The sequence below is a fragment of the Girardinichthys multiradiatus genome, chromosome 18, assembly GCF_021462225.1.
Source record: "Girardinichthys multiradiatus isolate DD_20200921_A chromosome 18, DD_fGirMul_XY1, whole genome shotgun sequence".
Taxonomy (NCBI): domain Eukaryota; kingdom Metazoa; phylum Chordata; class Actinopteri; order Cyprinodontiformes; family Goodeidae; genus Girardinichthys; species Girardinichthys multiradiatus.
The window spans coordinates 44,976,525-44,990,610 of NC_061810.1; the positions used below are offsets into that span (position 1 = coordinate 44,976,525).

The 14,086-nt window shown below is 41.5% G+C and overlaps 1 protein-coding gene and 1 non-coding gene across 3 annotated transcripts; both read left to right on the plus strand.

Annotated features, from left to right (window-relative positions):
* The first annotated feature begins 170 nt into the window (after positions 1–170).
* Positions 171–334, plus strand: LOC124884813. The gene has a single exon (XR_007042529.1). It is a non-coding gene; the product is annotated as a U1 spliceosomal RNA (small nuclear RNA).
* A 4,197-nt stretch (positions 335–4,531) lies between these two features.
* Positions 4,532–13,733, plus strand: LOC124884118. Of its 2 annotated transcripts, none has more exons than XM_047391791.1 (5): positions 4,532–5,033; positions 5,193–5,234; positions 5,330–5,576; positions 8,744–9,143; positions 12,026–13,733. In XM_047391791.1, exons 3-5 carry the CDS (start codon positions 5,414–5,416, stop codon positions 12,897–12,899), a joined length of 1,437 nt encoding a protein of 478 aa, XP_047247747.1. In that variant the 5' UTR covers positions 4,532–5,033; positions 5,193–5,234; positions 5,330–5,413; the 3' UTR covers positions 12,900–13,733. The 2 variants fall into 2 exon arrangements, with proteins under 2 accessions (XP_047247747.1, XP_047247744.1); XM_047391788.1 differs by having other exon boundaries at positions 4,533–5,033; positions 5,407–5,576.
* The last annotated feature ends 353 nt before the right edge of the window (positions 13,734–14,086 follow it).

Genomic DNA, 14,086 nt, shown 5'->3' on the forward strand with positions numbered 1-14,086 from the left:
ACGTTAGATGTAAACTGCTTTTGAATTTTCTTCAACATTTATTCCAGTATGCTTTAACTGGTGTAGCAAGACAGCTTCCAGGTACTGGTTTTGTTAGGTGAGTGTGTTGGCACCATGATTCATTTAGGTGTGTGTGTGAAAGACATCCCGGTGTGTGAGTAGAACAACTCATACTTACCTGGCAGGGGAGATACCATGATCAAGAAGGTGGTTCACCCAGGGTGAGGCTCGGCCATTGCACTCCGGTTGTGCTGACCCCTGCGAATTCCCCAAATGTGGGAATCTCGACTGCATAATTTGTGGTAGTGGGGGACTGCGTTCGCGCTCTCCCCTGATTTATTGTTAAATGAAAAATGTTTAATTTGGTACCAGTGTTGTTCTTTGGTGCCATTTTTCATTATTCATCTATTTTGTCAATTACACATATTTTAGTTATAAAAGTTGTGGTTGATATAATTAGGTAAATTAACATCCATTCTAATATGAATAGTTAAGCGGCCCTGTGTATGATCAAGAAGGTGGTTCACCTAGTGATAATTACAACAGATCCTCAGGGGTCATAGTGTTGTTTAACAACAGATCTTTCCAAGTAGAGAGGGTTGAGACCGTTATAGAAGGTAGAGTTTTATTAATTGATGTGAACAAAAATGGGTATGAAATTAGACTGCTCAACGTTTATGGCCATACTGACATACATGAACAGGTGTCTTTATTGCAATCCCTTCAATCCTTTCTATGTAACAGAAGACATGTAATACTCGCAGGTGATTTCAACTGCATCTTGGAAAAAAGCTACGATATTAGGGGACAGCACAGCAACAAAACCTGATATTAGATCTCAGGTGTTGAGGAACCTTATGGATGATTGTAGGCTCACTGATGTGTATAAACACCTCCCACTCATCGCAACCAGGGTATACCTGGTCGAATGGAAGATCTTTTTCTAGAACAGACTTTGTTTTTACATCTCATAAGATCATACCGGTCTCATGCACGGTGAACCCCTTCCCTTTTTCCGACCATCACATGCTGACTTGTGTTCTTAATATAGCAAATCCCATACGACTTGATCCCGGAATATGGAAATTGAACACCAGTTTACTGAGTAACGCTAGTGTGGTGTCAAAGTATAAACACAAGTTACAACAATGGGTCACTTTAATCTCATTATATGACTCGGTTGGTGAATGGTGGGAAGACTTAAAACAGAGAACCAAGTTTTTCTTCACTAAGGAAGGGAATAGAATGGCAGGGGTGAGAAGACAGTGGCAAAAGAGGAAACAAGCAAGACTACAAAGGTATTATCAACTGCTCAAAGCAGGTTTTCAAGTGAGTGAGGAGATTGCCAAACTTAAGAAGGAAATGATGACGGCGCTGAATGAAAGAAGCAAGGGGCTTTTAATTAGGAGTAGAGTGAAACATTTTGAAGAGAATGAAAAATGCACTCGATATTTTTTTAGGAAGATGATAAAATCCAAAACACTTATAGATAGAATTGTTAACGAGGACGGTGTAGAGCTAAAAGACTCCCAGCAAATTGTCACGGAGGTTTTTTCCTTCTATGAGAAATTGTATGAGAACCAAAACATCTCAAATGAGGAGATGTTCCTTTTGCTCTCTAAAGTTAATTCCAGATTAGAAATAATAGATAAAGAATGCTTAGACACTGACTTGACCCTCTCTGAGATAACAACAGCCATGTTAAGTATGCAGAGTAACAAATCACCAGGTCTTGACAGACTACCTAAAGAATACTATCACACTTTCTGGGAGGAACTTAAGGGCCCACTCCTTCGATTCTATAAGGAAGCTTTTGAGAAGGGAGAACTACCAATATCGGTTAATAAAGGTATGATCTCACTTTTATTCAAAAAAGGTTCTAAGAAAGATTTGAAAAATTGGAGACCATTAACTCTGCTTGGGGTTGATGTTAAAATATTGTCCAAAGCTTTATACTTCCGGCTGCAGTCAGTTGTGAAAAACTTAATTGGGATGGAACAAACTTGTGGAGTAGTAGGACGTAAAATAACAGATAGCCTAGGGTTTTTAAGAGACAGCTATCTTTATTGTAAAGAACGGAAGCATCCTCTATGTATTTTGGGGATTGACTTGGAAAAAGCCTTTGATAGTGTAAGTCACACTTATTTAAAAGAAGTTTTAAGATTATGGTTTGGTGGGAATTTTCAAAAATGGATTCATCTCCTATACAATAATTGTGCCAGCGCTGTATTGGTAAACGGCAGGCTTACACCTCCAATCAAGATCAAATCGGGGGTGAGACAAGGTTGCCCCTTGTCCCCGATTTTGTTTATTTTAGCTATGGAACCTCTGGCATGTTCGTTGCGACAAAATCCCTATATTGTGGGACCCTCCCCCCCTGGTAGTAACGGCCAAGAGGGAAAATTTACAATGTATACGGATGATTTAACTATGACGATCTCAGATAATACATCTATTAATAGTGTTTTGAAGACTTGTGATGTTTTTACTTGTGCTTCTGGAATGAGAGTTAACAACCAGAAAAGCGAAATCTTATACCTTAATTGGAGAGAGAAAAAAGAGCAGTGGGGGCTCTTGGAACAAAGTGAAACAATAAAAATCTTAGGTGTGTATATAGGAAAAGATATGGAGGGAAAGAACTGGAAAACAAAATTGCCTAATATCCAAGCGAAACTCCTCCAGTGGAAGGACAGAGATCTCTCTTTTAGTGGTAAAGTCTTAGTGTTAAAAGCGGAAGTTATTAGCTCCCTTGCTCACTTAGCTACTACTCTCCCAGTCCCCTTTAAAGTACTTGTATCACTTCGGAAAACCATGTTTGCCTTTTTTTGGAGTGGCCAACACGAGAGGTTAAACAGGAAGATTTTATATAGATCCCTGAAAAATGGAGGGAAAGCAGACCCCAACATTGAAGGAAAACTAAAAGCTATGTTCGTAACGCCGATTATAAAGGCATGTCTAGAGAAACCATCGGAATCCATATGGCCTTTCTTTGCCAGATTCTGGGTTGGTCGCACAATACTAAGAGCTTGGGGTCAGAGACTTCGCAAGGGAGGACTGCTCCACTGTTTTTGGAGAAGCCTCCACCCCCAGATCCTCCGGGGAGGACGACAGAAAAAGGAAGTTGGCCAGCTGTTTCGCAGAACCCCACACCCTTCCTGGAGGAGCAAGGTCTGGCAACCTTCTCTGGAGTCACCCAGATAATGAAGGTAGAAGATGAAAAAGACACGGCCAGAGACTTATCTGAGACTTGGAAAACACGAAAAAAGAAAAAAAGGTAAAATTTTGTGGCATGGAGTTGAGCTGGTGGTGATGCTTTTGGATGGAATTAGATTAAAATATTGGCTAATTCTTATTGTCTGAAGAAACTGATTTAGATTCCTTAATTCGTGATCTACTAACTGTGAACTTATTCCAGGAATTCATAGGGACTTGATCATTAATATAATTTTGTTGTCCCTCATGATATAACCTACAATAATTTGGTCATTAGATCATACATGCATCAAAAATAACTAGTTCAGTTAGCAACCAAAACTGAAAGCTGACTAGCCTGCTAAATTAGCTCCTAACCTAAAAATACACGCTTACCCATGTACTTTGTCTCCATGTAGTTGATTTCCCACCTTTGTGCCTTTGTGTTATGAGTTTTATGTCATGTCGTTATTGAGACGTATAGAAGTAACTAGCCAGTTAGAAAGTATCGATATATATGTTCAAATTTAGGGAGTAAACGTAAAGTCTTCAGTAAAACACATGTTAAAAGTAGAGATACTGGAAAAAAATACTTAAGTACACATTATGTACACCTCTGTCCAAGTAATAAAAGACTTAGTTGAGGACTGTTAATTAAGAGATGTTTATAGGTGCCTTAATCCCAGGGATTCTGGATATAGCTGGTCTAATGGAAGGTCTTCCTCATGTCCTGATTATATGTCCAGTACTACTAAAAAAAAACTCCTACTTCTTGCATAATAGACCCAATGTCCTTTTCAGATCAACCTATGCTGACTGGCACTTTCAATATACTAAGCCCCTTCAATGAAAACTCAGGAAACTAAATATAAGCTTATTTAGTAATACAATAAAAAAAAATTCAAGTACAAATGCAAGCTAAATCAATGGTTTACTTTACACCTGTTGTTCAGTTCAATAGGTGAGTGGTGGTAAGACAGAAACAAGCCAGACTACGATATTATAGACTCCTCAACCTTGGTTTTCAATTGACTGAGGAAATTGTCAAGCAAAAAAAGGAAATGATGACCTTACTGAATGAAAAATGTAAAGGATTACTGATTAGAAGTAGAGAAAAACATTTTGAAGAAAATGAAAAGTGCAACAGGTACTTTTTGTTCCATTCAAGATCACTTTTGGATTGTAGGTTCCAAACTCCCAGTGTCCTGCAACTTTTAGATCTGTGTCTGCTTCAACACACCTGAGTCCAAGAATTAGGTCATTAACTTGATCCAGCCATTTGATTCAGGTGTGCTGGACCTCAGGCACATCTAAAAGTTGCAGGACACCGGCCCTGGAGGCCTGGACTTTGACACCCCTGGGACCATTAGTGAGGGTAAAGAAATACATGAGCCCCAACTGATTCTTTCTGAAGTCCATTCCTGATGATCACCGGCGTGGAAGAGGTCGGCTTGTTGGAAAGTGGGTGCTCTTATTCAGACAGTGGCATCATGGGAAGTCTGCTGCTACCCCCCTTTCCTCAGTTGCTGGAAGTCAGTTAAATGCATTTTATTTTGAAAGTTCCAGAAAAGTGTGTACTGGAGTTTTAATGTTGTTTCCATGGCTGGGTCCCAACACTACAGTGTTTTAACCCTTCACGGTGTTCGACTCCGCTGCTGTTGTAGAGAAACAGCAGCTGATGCTATTAATCTTTAACACCAGAAGAGAAAACATCCCTAGTGTCATGTGAGAAACTGCACTTTACACTCAGCTGGAGGAAACTTCACCAGAAACACGACCATCAGAGAACATCATTTCACACACGGAGAAATAAAATATCTGCATTTGGGAATAAAAACAAGGTAAACATGAGAAACTGCACATGGCTGGTAAACTGCTAAATGATGTCTGTTTGAAACATTGATTTAAATTCATGGATCAAAATGTTGAGATTTATACAGAAACTTTTAGTTTCAACTTGTGCTTAAAGTTCCAATAATGACTTTTTGTTCTACTTGAAGGCAGCAGAACAAGAAGAAATCACAAGCGTTTGTGTGGAGCAGGTAAAACAAATCTGAACGATGTACCACCTGATAAATGTGACTAAATTCTGTAGTTTTATTCTTAATTTTAGTTTTTTTTATGCTGTTGCCATTAGCACTGCCGGGATCGCAGTATTAAGTCGTTCACTTGGGGTGAAACTGAAAAACCCAGCGGACTCTGCTTTCCCCACAGGTTTAAAATGTTTACGAGGTGGTTAACTTTCATAGCTTTTCTGGCTGGCTCAATAAATCCGGGAAGCAGAGCTTCCGGTCGGGGCTCAGTGACCTTTGCATCAACCTGCAGGGTCAAAGGTGAACCAGAGGAAGAGCTGATTTTACACTGTGGAGATGGCAAAAATGAAGGTGAGGATTTTATTTCATCAGATTTCATGAACAACCTACAATAACAATACTCTGGAGCTGGAATTTCTGTGCAAAAGTTTAGAACCACCTCATTTCTGTTCAGTTGAATCCTGTTAAACAGACTCATGTAAAGTGGTCTTGATCATCAGTTCTATAGGTTTCTGAAGGTTTTCATTCAACACAAAACAACCTATTTTAAAACTAGATCTTTCAGCCCTTTACCAGAAGTATTTCCCCTTTTAATGTGTTTTATCTGTAAAATACAAGGTATGTGATTTTGAGCTTGAACAGACCAAAGGCCGTCTTAACTTGTTGAATACATTAAATCAAAACAATGGGTATTTCAAAGGTTCATATAATTTTTGTGTTATTTCCCTTTTCCTTTGCTACAGTCAACCCTGAAATAATTTGAACTCCTTTTTAACTCATTTACTATATTTTTGACCAATCACCTTGAGTATAAGAGTGAAGGCTCAACTTTGATGTATTTAAAAAAAACAGACATAAAATAAATTCATGTGCTGCAAAACAGGACTATACTGAAAATTATATATGCTTTTACATAATGAATTCAGATTTTAAAAAATATTTTCTCATCTAATTTTGTATTTTCTAAACTATTTACCAGTGTAAAATATTACATATATCCCATAAATTAATTAATTTACTTGATTTCTTTGATTTTAAACGGCCGATAGTCGAACCTCGGCTTCAGGAGGAGCAGTGTGGTTTTCGTCCCTACCGTGGAACACTGGACCAGCTCTACACCCTCTGCAGGGTACTCGAGGGTTCATTTGATTTTGCCCAACCGTCCACATGTTTTGTGGACCTGCAGAAGGCATTCAACTGTGTCTCTCGTGATGCCCTGTGGGGGGTGCTCCAGGAGTTCGTAGTCAGGGGCCCTTCATTAAGGGCTATCCAGTCTCTGTACAAGAGGAGCAGGAGTTTGGTCCGTATTGCCAGCACCAAGTCGGACCCGTTTCCCGGTGCATGTTGGACTGCCCTTTGTCAATAGTCCTGTTCATAGTTTTCGTGGACAGGATTTCTAGGCACAGCCAAAGGCCAGTGGCAGTCTGGTTTGTCGAGCAGTGGATTACGTCTCTTCTTTTTGCAGATGACGTGGTCCTGCTGGCCCCCTCTAGCCAAGACCTACAGCATGCACTGGGGTGATTTGCAGCCGAGTGTGAAGCGGCTAGGATGAGGATCACCTCCTCCAAGCCCGAGGCCATGGTTCTTGATTGGAAAAGGGTGGTCTGTCCTCTTCAGGTTGCTGGTTGTTCACGAGTGAGGGGAGAATGGAGCGGGAGATTGACAGACGGATCGATGCGGCTGCCGCAGTAATAAGGACGCTGTGCCGGTCTGTTGTGGTGAAGAGAGAGCTGAGTCAAAAAGCAAAGCTCTCGATTTACCGGTTGGTCTACGTTCCTACCCTCACCTATGGCCACGAACTTTGGGTCATGAACAAAAGAACGAGATCCCGGATACAAGCGGCTGAAATGAGCTTCCTCTGTAGGGTGGCTTGGCACTCCCTTAGAGCTAGGGTGAGGAGCTCGGCCATCCAGAAGGAGCTCGGAGTAGAGCCGCTGCTCCTCCACATTGAGAGGAATCAGTTGAGGTGGCTTGGGCATCTGTATCGGACGCCTCCCCTGGAAGGTGTTCCAGGTGTGTCCCACCGGGAGGAGGCCCAGGGGATGGCCCAGGACACACTGGAGGGACTATGTCTCTCGGCTGGCCTGGGAACGTTTCAGGCTTCCCCTAGAAGAGTTGGAGGAGGTGTCTGGGGAGAGAGAAGTCTGGCCATCTCTGCGTAGTCCGCTGCCCCTGTGACCCGGTTCTGGATAAAGCAGTAGATGATGAGTACGAGAATTTTAATAAACAACAACATAAGTTATCATAACTTTGCAGACGACACACAGCTATACGTTACGATGTCACCAGGTGACTATGAACCCATTCAAGCGCTGGGTAAATGCTTAGAAGAAATCAATGCATGGATGGGCCAACATTTTTTCAACTGAATCAAAACAAAACTGAATTAATAATTTTTTGGAGCAAAGGAAGAGCATTTAAAGTTAGCACACAGCTTCAGTTAATACAGCTAGAAACCACCAGTCAGGCTCGAAACCTGTGTGTAGTGATGGACTCAGACCTAAACCTTCAGAGGCACATAAAGGTAGTAACAAGGTCGGCCTTCTATCACCTAAAGAACATCTCCAGGATTAAAGGACTAATGTCTCAGCAGGACCTTGAAAAACTAATTCATGCATTCATCTTTAGTAGAATTGATTACTGCAACGGTGTCTTCACAGTTCTGCCTAAAAACACAATCGGACAACTAAGAAAGTGGAGCACATCACCCCGGTTCTAAAGTCCTTACACTGGTTCCCTGTATCTCAGAGAATAGACTTTAAAATACTTCTGTTAGTCTATAAATCACTGAATGGCTTAGCACCAAAATACATTACAGACTTGTTGTCAGTGGATCAACCACCCAGACCTCTCAGGTCTTCTGGCTCAAATCTACTCTGCATACCCAGAACCAGAACCAAACATGGAGAAGCAGTTTTAGTTCTTATGCTCTACTAATCTGGAATAAACTGCCAGAAAACTGTAAAAGCGCCGAAACCCAAAGTTGCTTTAAATCAAGATTAAAACTTATTTGTTTAGAGTGGCCTTTGACTGGGCCATCTAAACATTATCAGTTAAGTTTTCTGTCCAACTGCCTTTTCATTTTCTTATCAATAATTTTATAATTAATTTTTTATTTAATTAATTTTTTTAGTATCTTTTTAATTATTTATTTTTTATTATCTTTAATTATTTAAATACCTTTATGTCACTGCAATGTACTTTTCCTATAATGTCTCTTTTTCTTTTTTTTTCATGTACAGCACTTTTAATTGTCTTGCTACTAAAATGTGCTATAAATAAACTTGCCTTGCCTTTATTTAAATGAACACACATCTATTTATTGAACTGTGGCACTCTAAGCTGGACTAGATTTAAAATAAGTGGAAAAGCAGTTAAAGTAAAAAATAAAATAAAAACCAGAAAGCCTGAATAAATACTGATGGATGCACAATAACAGCCACCAGCTTCAACATTATTGCTTATTGAGGTATTTCTAAATGTATAGCTATTAAACTGTGCAGCTCCTTGTGTTCTAGGTGTGGTCCAATTCTGGCACACCCCATTTGGTGACCTCCAGACTTCTGGCTCACTATCTAATCTGGACCCTGTGTTTACGCACCAAGATGGCAACCTTGTGATCCCAAACTCCAGCATCCACCACAGTGGGCTCTATTACTGCATCCTGCAGCACACAGAGGGATCTACACTGTGGCCCTTTGAACTTTATGTTGGTTTAAGCAACCAAAACATGGAGGATGACCATGAAGGAGGCAATGGCTGTCCCTCACACAGGTTCAGGAGGAATGCAGGTTCTCCAAGTGAAAGAAAATCTGTGGTTTCAGAGGAGATTTTTGTAGGAGCTGTGGCCGCAACGATTCTGCTGACGTTTGTGGTGGGATTCAGTGCTGGAGCTCTGTCAAGGACCCATGTTCTCAGGTGAGAACAGAAGAGGACAGCATATACCACAAGCCATTTGTTTTCTTATTAGGTTTTGTTAGTTAGTACACTGCTCAAAAAAATAAAAGTAACACTCAAATAACACATCCTAGATCTGAATGAATGAGATATTCTCATTGAATACTTTGTTGTGTACAAAGTTGAATGTGCTGACAACAAAATCAGACAAAAATTATCAATGGAAAACAAATTTATTAACCAATGGAGGCCTGGATTTGGAGTCACACACAAAATGAAAGTGGAAAAACACTAGAGGTTGATCCAACTTTGATGTAATGTCCTTAAAACAAGTCAAAATGAGGCTCAGTATTGTGTGTGGCCTCCACGTGTCTGTATGACCTCCCTACATCGCCTGGGCATGCTCCTGATGAGACGGTGGATGGTCTCCTGAGGGATCTCCTTCCAGACCTGGACTAAAGCATCCAACTCCTGGACAGTCTGTGGTGCAACGTGACGTTGGTGGATGGAGCGAGACATGATGTCCCAGATGTGCTCAATCGGATTCAGGTCTGGGGAACGGGCGGGCCAGTCCATAGCTTCAATGTCTTCATCTTGCAGGAACTGCTGACACACTCCAGCCACATGAGGTCTAGCAATGTCCTGCATTAGGAGGAACCCAGGGCCAACCGCACCAGCATATGGTCTCACAAGGGGTCTGAGGATCTCATCTCGGTACCTAATGGCAGTCAGGCTACCTCTGGCGAGCACATGGAGGGCCATGCAGCCCTCCAAAAAAATGCCACCCGACACCATTACTGACCCACTGCCAAACCAGTCATGCTGAAGGATGTTGCAGGCAGCAGATCACTCTCCACGGTGTCTCCAGACTCTGTCACGTCTGTCACATGTGCTCAGTGTGAACCTGCTTTCATCTGTGAAGAGCACAGGGCGCCGGTGGTGAATTTGTCAACCCTGGTGTTCTCTGGCAAATGCCAAGCGTCCTGCACGGTGTTGGGCTGTGAGCACAACCCCCATTTGTGGACGTCGGGCCCTCATACCATCCTCATGGAGTCGGTTTCTAACCGTTTGTGCAGACACATGCACATTAGTGGCCTGCTGGAGGTCATTTTGCAGGGCTCTGGCAGTGCTCCTCCTGTTCCTCCTTGCACAAACGCGGAGGTAGCAGTCCTGCTGCTGGGTTGTTGCTCTCCTACGGCCTCCTCCACGTCTCCTGGTGTACTGGCCTGTCTCCTGGTAGCGCCTCCAGGCTCTGGACATTACACTGACAGACTCAGTAAACCTTCTTGCCACAGCTCGCATTGATGTGCCATCCTGGATGAGCTGCACTACCTCAGCCACTTGTGTGGGTTGTAGAGTCCGTCTCATGTTACCACGAGTGTTTAAGCACCACCAACATTCAAAAGTGACCAAAACATCATCCAGAAAGCATCGGTACTGAGAAGTGGTCTGTGGTCCCCACCTGCAGAACCACTCCTTTATTGAGTGTCTTGCTAATCACCAAAGATTTCCCCCTGTTGTCTTTTCCATTTGAACAACAGCTGTGAAATTGATTGTCAATCAGTGTTGCTTCCTAAGTGGACAGTTTGATTTCACAGAAGTTTGATTTACTTGGAGTTATATTGTGTTGTTTAAGTCTTCTCTTTATTTTTTTGAGCAGTGTACATTGGTTTCAATATGAATAAAATAATGCAGTTTATGCAGATTAGTATAACTAGTTTCAGTTTAGAGCACTTTGAAACATAAAGAAAATTGCCATTTACTGCAGTTATTTAATCTGATTTATTGACTATAGCTGAACCGACATCTGTATGATTTGAGACCAGAGTGATCCTAGCTAGAAAGACTAAACTTCTGTTAAAATTAACTTAAGTCAGACGTTAAGTCAAAATCTGCATACTGTCATGGGAAATACTAAGTACACCTTTTTGTCTTCATTATGATTAGGGTTAGTTAATTAATGCTAATTAACGCACTTAATTAACCGACTGTCACTTCAAGTGACAGTCTTTATAAAATCCAAACATTCCACACCAAGAAATATTCTCGAGTGGACAACATTTAAAGCAGCTACCAATCTTTCCAGAAGTGCCAATCCCAGGAAATTCACTACAAGCTGCAATGCTCAAAAAATCCAAAACACCAAGAGCTCATGTTGCTCTCTACGGACCTCAGCTAGCATGTTAAATGTTACAGTTAACGACAGTGCAATAGGAAAAAGATTGAAGAGGTATGACTTGTTCTGAATGGTTGCCAGGAAAAAAAACACATGCTTTGTTATGTTTGCAAAGCTGCTTCTGAATAAACATCGAGACTTCTGGAAAGATATCAGACCAAAGTCCAGCATTTCAGTACAAACACTTCATACCAGCTGTCAAGCACAGTGGTGGACGGTTGAGGATGCGGGCTTGTTTTACAGCCACAGGAACTGAGCCCCTTGTAGTTGTTGAGTTGACCATGAACTTCTCGTTAGAGTCAAATGTGAGGCCACCTGTCCTACAGCTGAACTTTGGCCTAAAATGGGTCATCAACAGGACAGTGATCCTCATGATGCTATGATGGCCCAGTCAAAATCCATGGAGGATGAGTATGAAGGAGGCAACGGCTGTCCTTCATACTCATCCTCCATGCTTTGGAGGAGATTTAAAACAACGTTGAACAGAATATTGGGCCAAAACTCCTAATTGCTGACTGATGAAACAAACTCTTCAAGGTATCGCTGCTAAAGGGGGTTCTACAAGTCTCTGGAGCACGGGACTTGAAGAAAGTCAAAATCTAGAAAGCACTACTTTTCTTTTTAGAACAGTAAAAATGTACCGAAGCTGCTCAAGGAAGGCCTCAATGAAGATGATTGTAGCTGACAACGTTCAGCATATTTACTAACTCAAACTGATTCCTTTCAGATGTTTACAGGCAGTCCGCATGAGGCTGTCACCAAAGCGGCGAAGACACAAAACTGACGAGCCAGATGGCTCCCAGGTAACTGTGACAACCCTGCCACCCATGTATGAAACCCACGCCTTTAAAAAGAGAGCAATGCACCATGACTCTCCAGTCTACAGAACCACAGAGACACCACCAGTTCCACTTACAACCCCGTCTCCACCTGCCAAACCCAAGAGAAGCTGTCGGCACAAAGAACAACCGGAAGGCGCTGCATACTTAGAAGGATGTGGTTACAGCCGGGCGAAGGGGATGAAAGGAGGGTGTGATGGTGAAGCAAAGGAGGAGACCACAAAACTCTCTTTCTTCTTAGAAGACAATAAAGGAAGTCAAAGTGAAACGGAGGAGGACAAGTTCAGTGAGGACAGAGAGGAAGAAGATGGAGAAGCAAGTGGGGAGAGGGTGGACTGGAGAATGGAGAAACAAGATGCAGCAAGGGAGCATGGCAGTAGAGAGATGAGAGATGAAGAGGATGAAAGACAACAAACAGATGAGTGTGACGAGTTGGAGCAGGCATCTACAGAAACAGATGAAGAGAGGAGCAATAAAAATGACACAGAGACGATGAAAGGTGAGACCACAAGAGAAGACGTGTCTTCCTCTTCTCCCCGGCGTCACAGACGTGTTATCCGCTTGTACCAGTATGACGAGGACGGCCAGAGATACAGCCACCTCCCGGATCCACCCCACAAGGCTTCAGAACCAGTTCCCAGGCTCAAACAGCGCTCCCTGTCTCTAACGCGCTTGAACGCCATCATGGCAGCAGCCTCCACAGGGCCGATGGAGTCGAAGGAGAAAGGCGAGGAAAAGCCACTCTTCCGCATGGACATTTAAGACTTCAATACAGAAGGGAGATGATGTGGAATCTAAAAAGCTTTTCCAGGAAGCAGTGAATCTGAGGGGCAAACCACCTCAGAGACTAATGCACTGTTTGTTTGGAAACAAGCAACTATCAAGCCACAAATATCCCAAAATCCAACAAATTAGTTGTCTATGTCTGATAAATCAAATAAAATTCTAATAAATTCCTTCATTCATCTTCTATACCGCTTATTCCATAGTGGGTCAAGGGGGAGCTGGTACCCGCTTCTTGCCCATATTATATAAATTTAAATAAATGAATTTATTTAATGAATTTATTCTAATAAATTCATTAAATAAATCTGGTTTGACATGTGACTGACCAGGGTGTGACCCGGCTCTCGCCCAGTAACTGCTGGAAATGGGTACCAGCTCCCCGTACGACCCTGCAAGGACATATGGGTATAGGCAATGGAGAGACATTAAATAAATATCTAGAATTTTAATTTCTGAAATTAAATGTTGAAGTCATCAATTTAAAACTTGAATTCATTATGTGTGATGATCAAAATTGCTCCTTATTTCCTGTGCCTCAACCAATCATGAAATGTAAAGCGCTAGTGTGAGTTAAACAGACCCTAACATCTGATTGGTTAACGTGTAAAGCAGCTGAACTCCAGACCAATCACATTGTGTATGGCCGTTTTAGCTCTGCCCACTGAGTTTTATGGGTAGGGCTGACAAGTTAAATAAATCGATGTACTGTAATACAGGAACAATTAATAAATATTGAAATAATTATATGCTGTTAAGAAACACATTTCTGAAAGTTTGTTTTTAATAAATCACAGAAAAATTTTAATTATACTGAAATGATCACATAATTATTTGTATAATCTTTAAAGAACGACGCTTATTTTCTCAGTTAACCTATTTAAGTGTAGCAGATATAAATGTTTCTCGTATTTTATTTTTCATAAAAAGGTGAAAAACACAAACAAATGCTCAGATCTGTATGCTGGGGTTTGAATTTTCTATAAATAAAACTTAATTACACCCTAGTAGTACTATAAACAAATCCCTGCAGATTATTTGGTAATATATAAATGTTCTCTGCCAGGTAGAATATTACAGGTTGCAGTTTGTTGAAAGCAGACTGATTACTGTGCCTCCGTCCCTCCATATCCAACCTTACTGTCACTCAGCTACAGGCGAAGTAT

What these genes read in the sequence shown, in the direction of transcription:
- LOC124884118 (XM_047391791.1), top strand. Translation starts at nt 5,414, where the DNA reads ATGTTTACGAGGTGGTTAACTTTCATAGCTTTTCTGGCTGGCTCAATA. An exon ending in TGGAGATGGCAAAAATGAAG is followed by an intron (nt 5,577 to 8,743) that starts GTGAGGATTTTA and finishes CTTGTGTTCTAG; the next exon opens with GTGTGGTCCAATTCTGGCAC. An exon ending in TCAAGGACCCATGTTCTCAG is followed by an intron (nt 9,144 to 12,025) that starts GTGAGAACAGAA and finishes GATTCCTTTCAG; the next exon opens with ATGTTTACAGGCAGTCCGCA.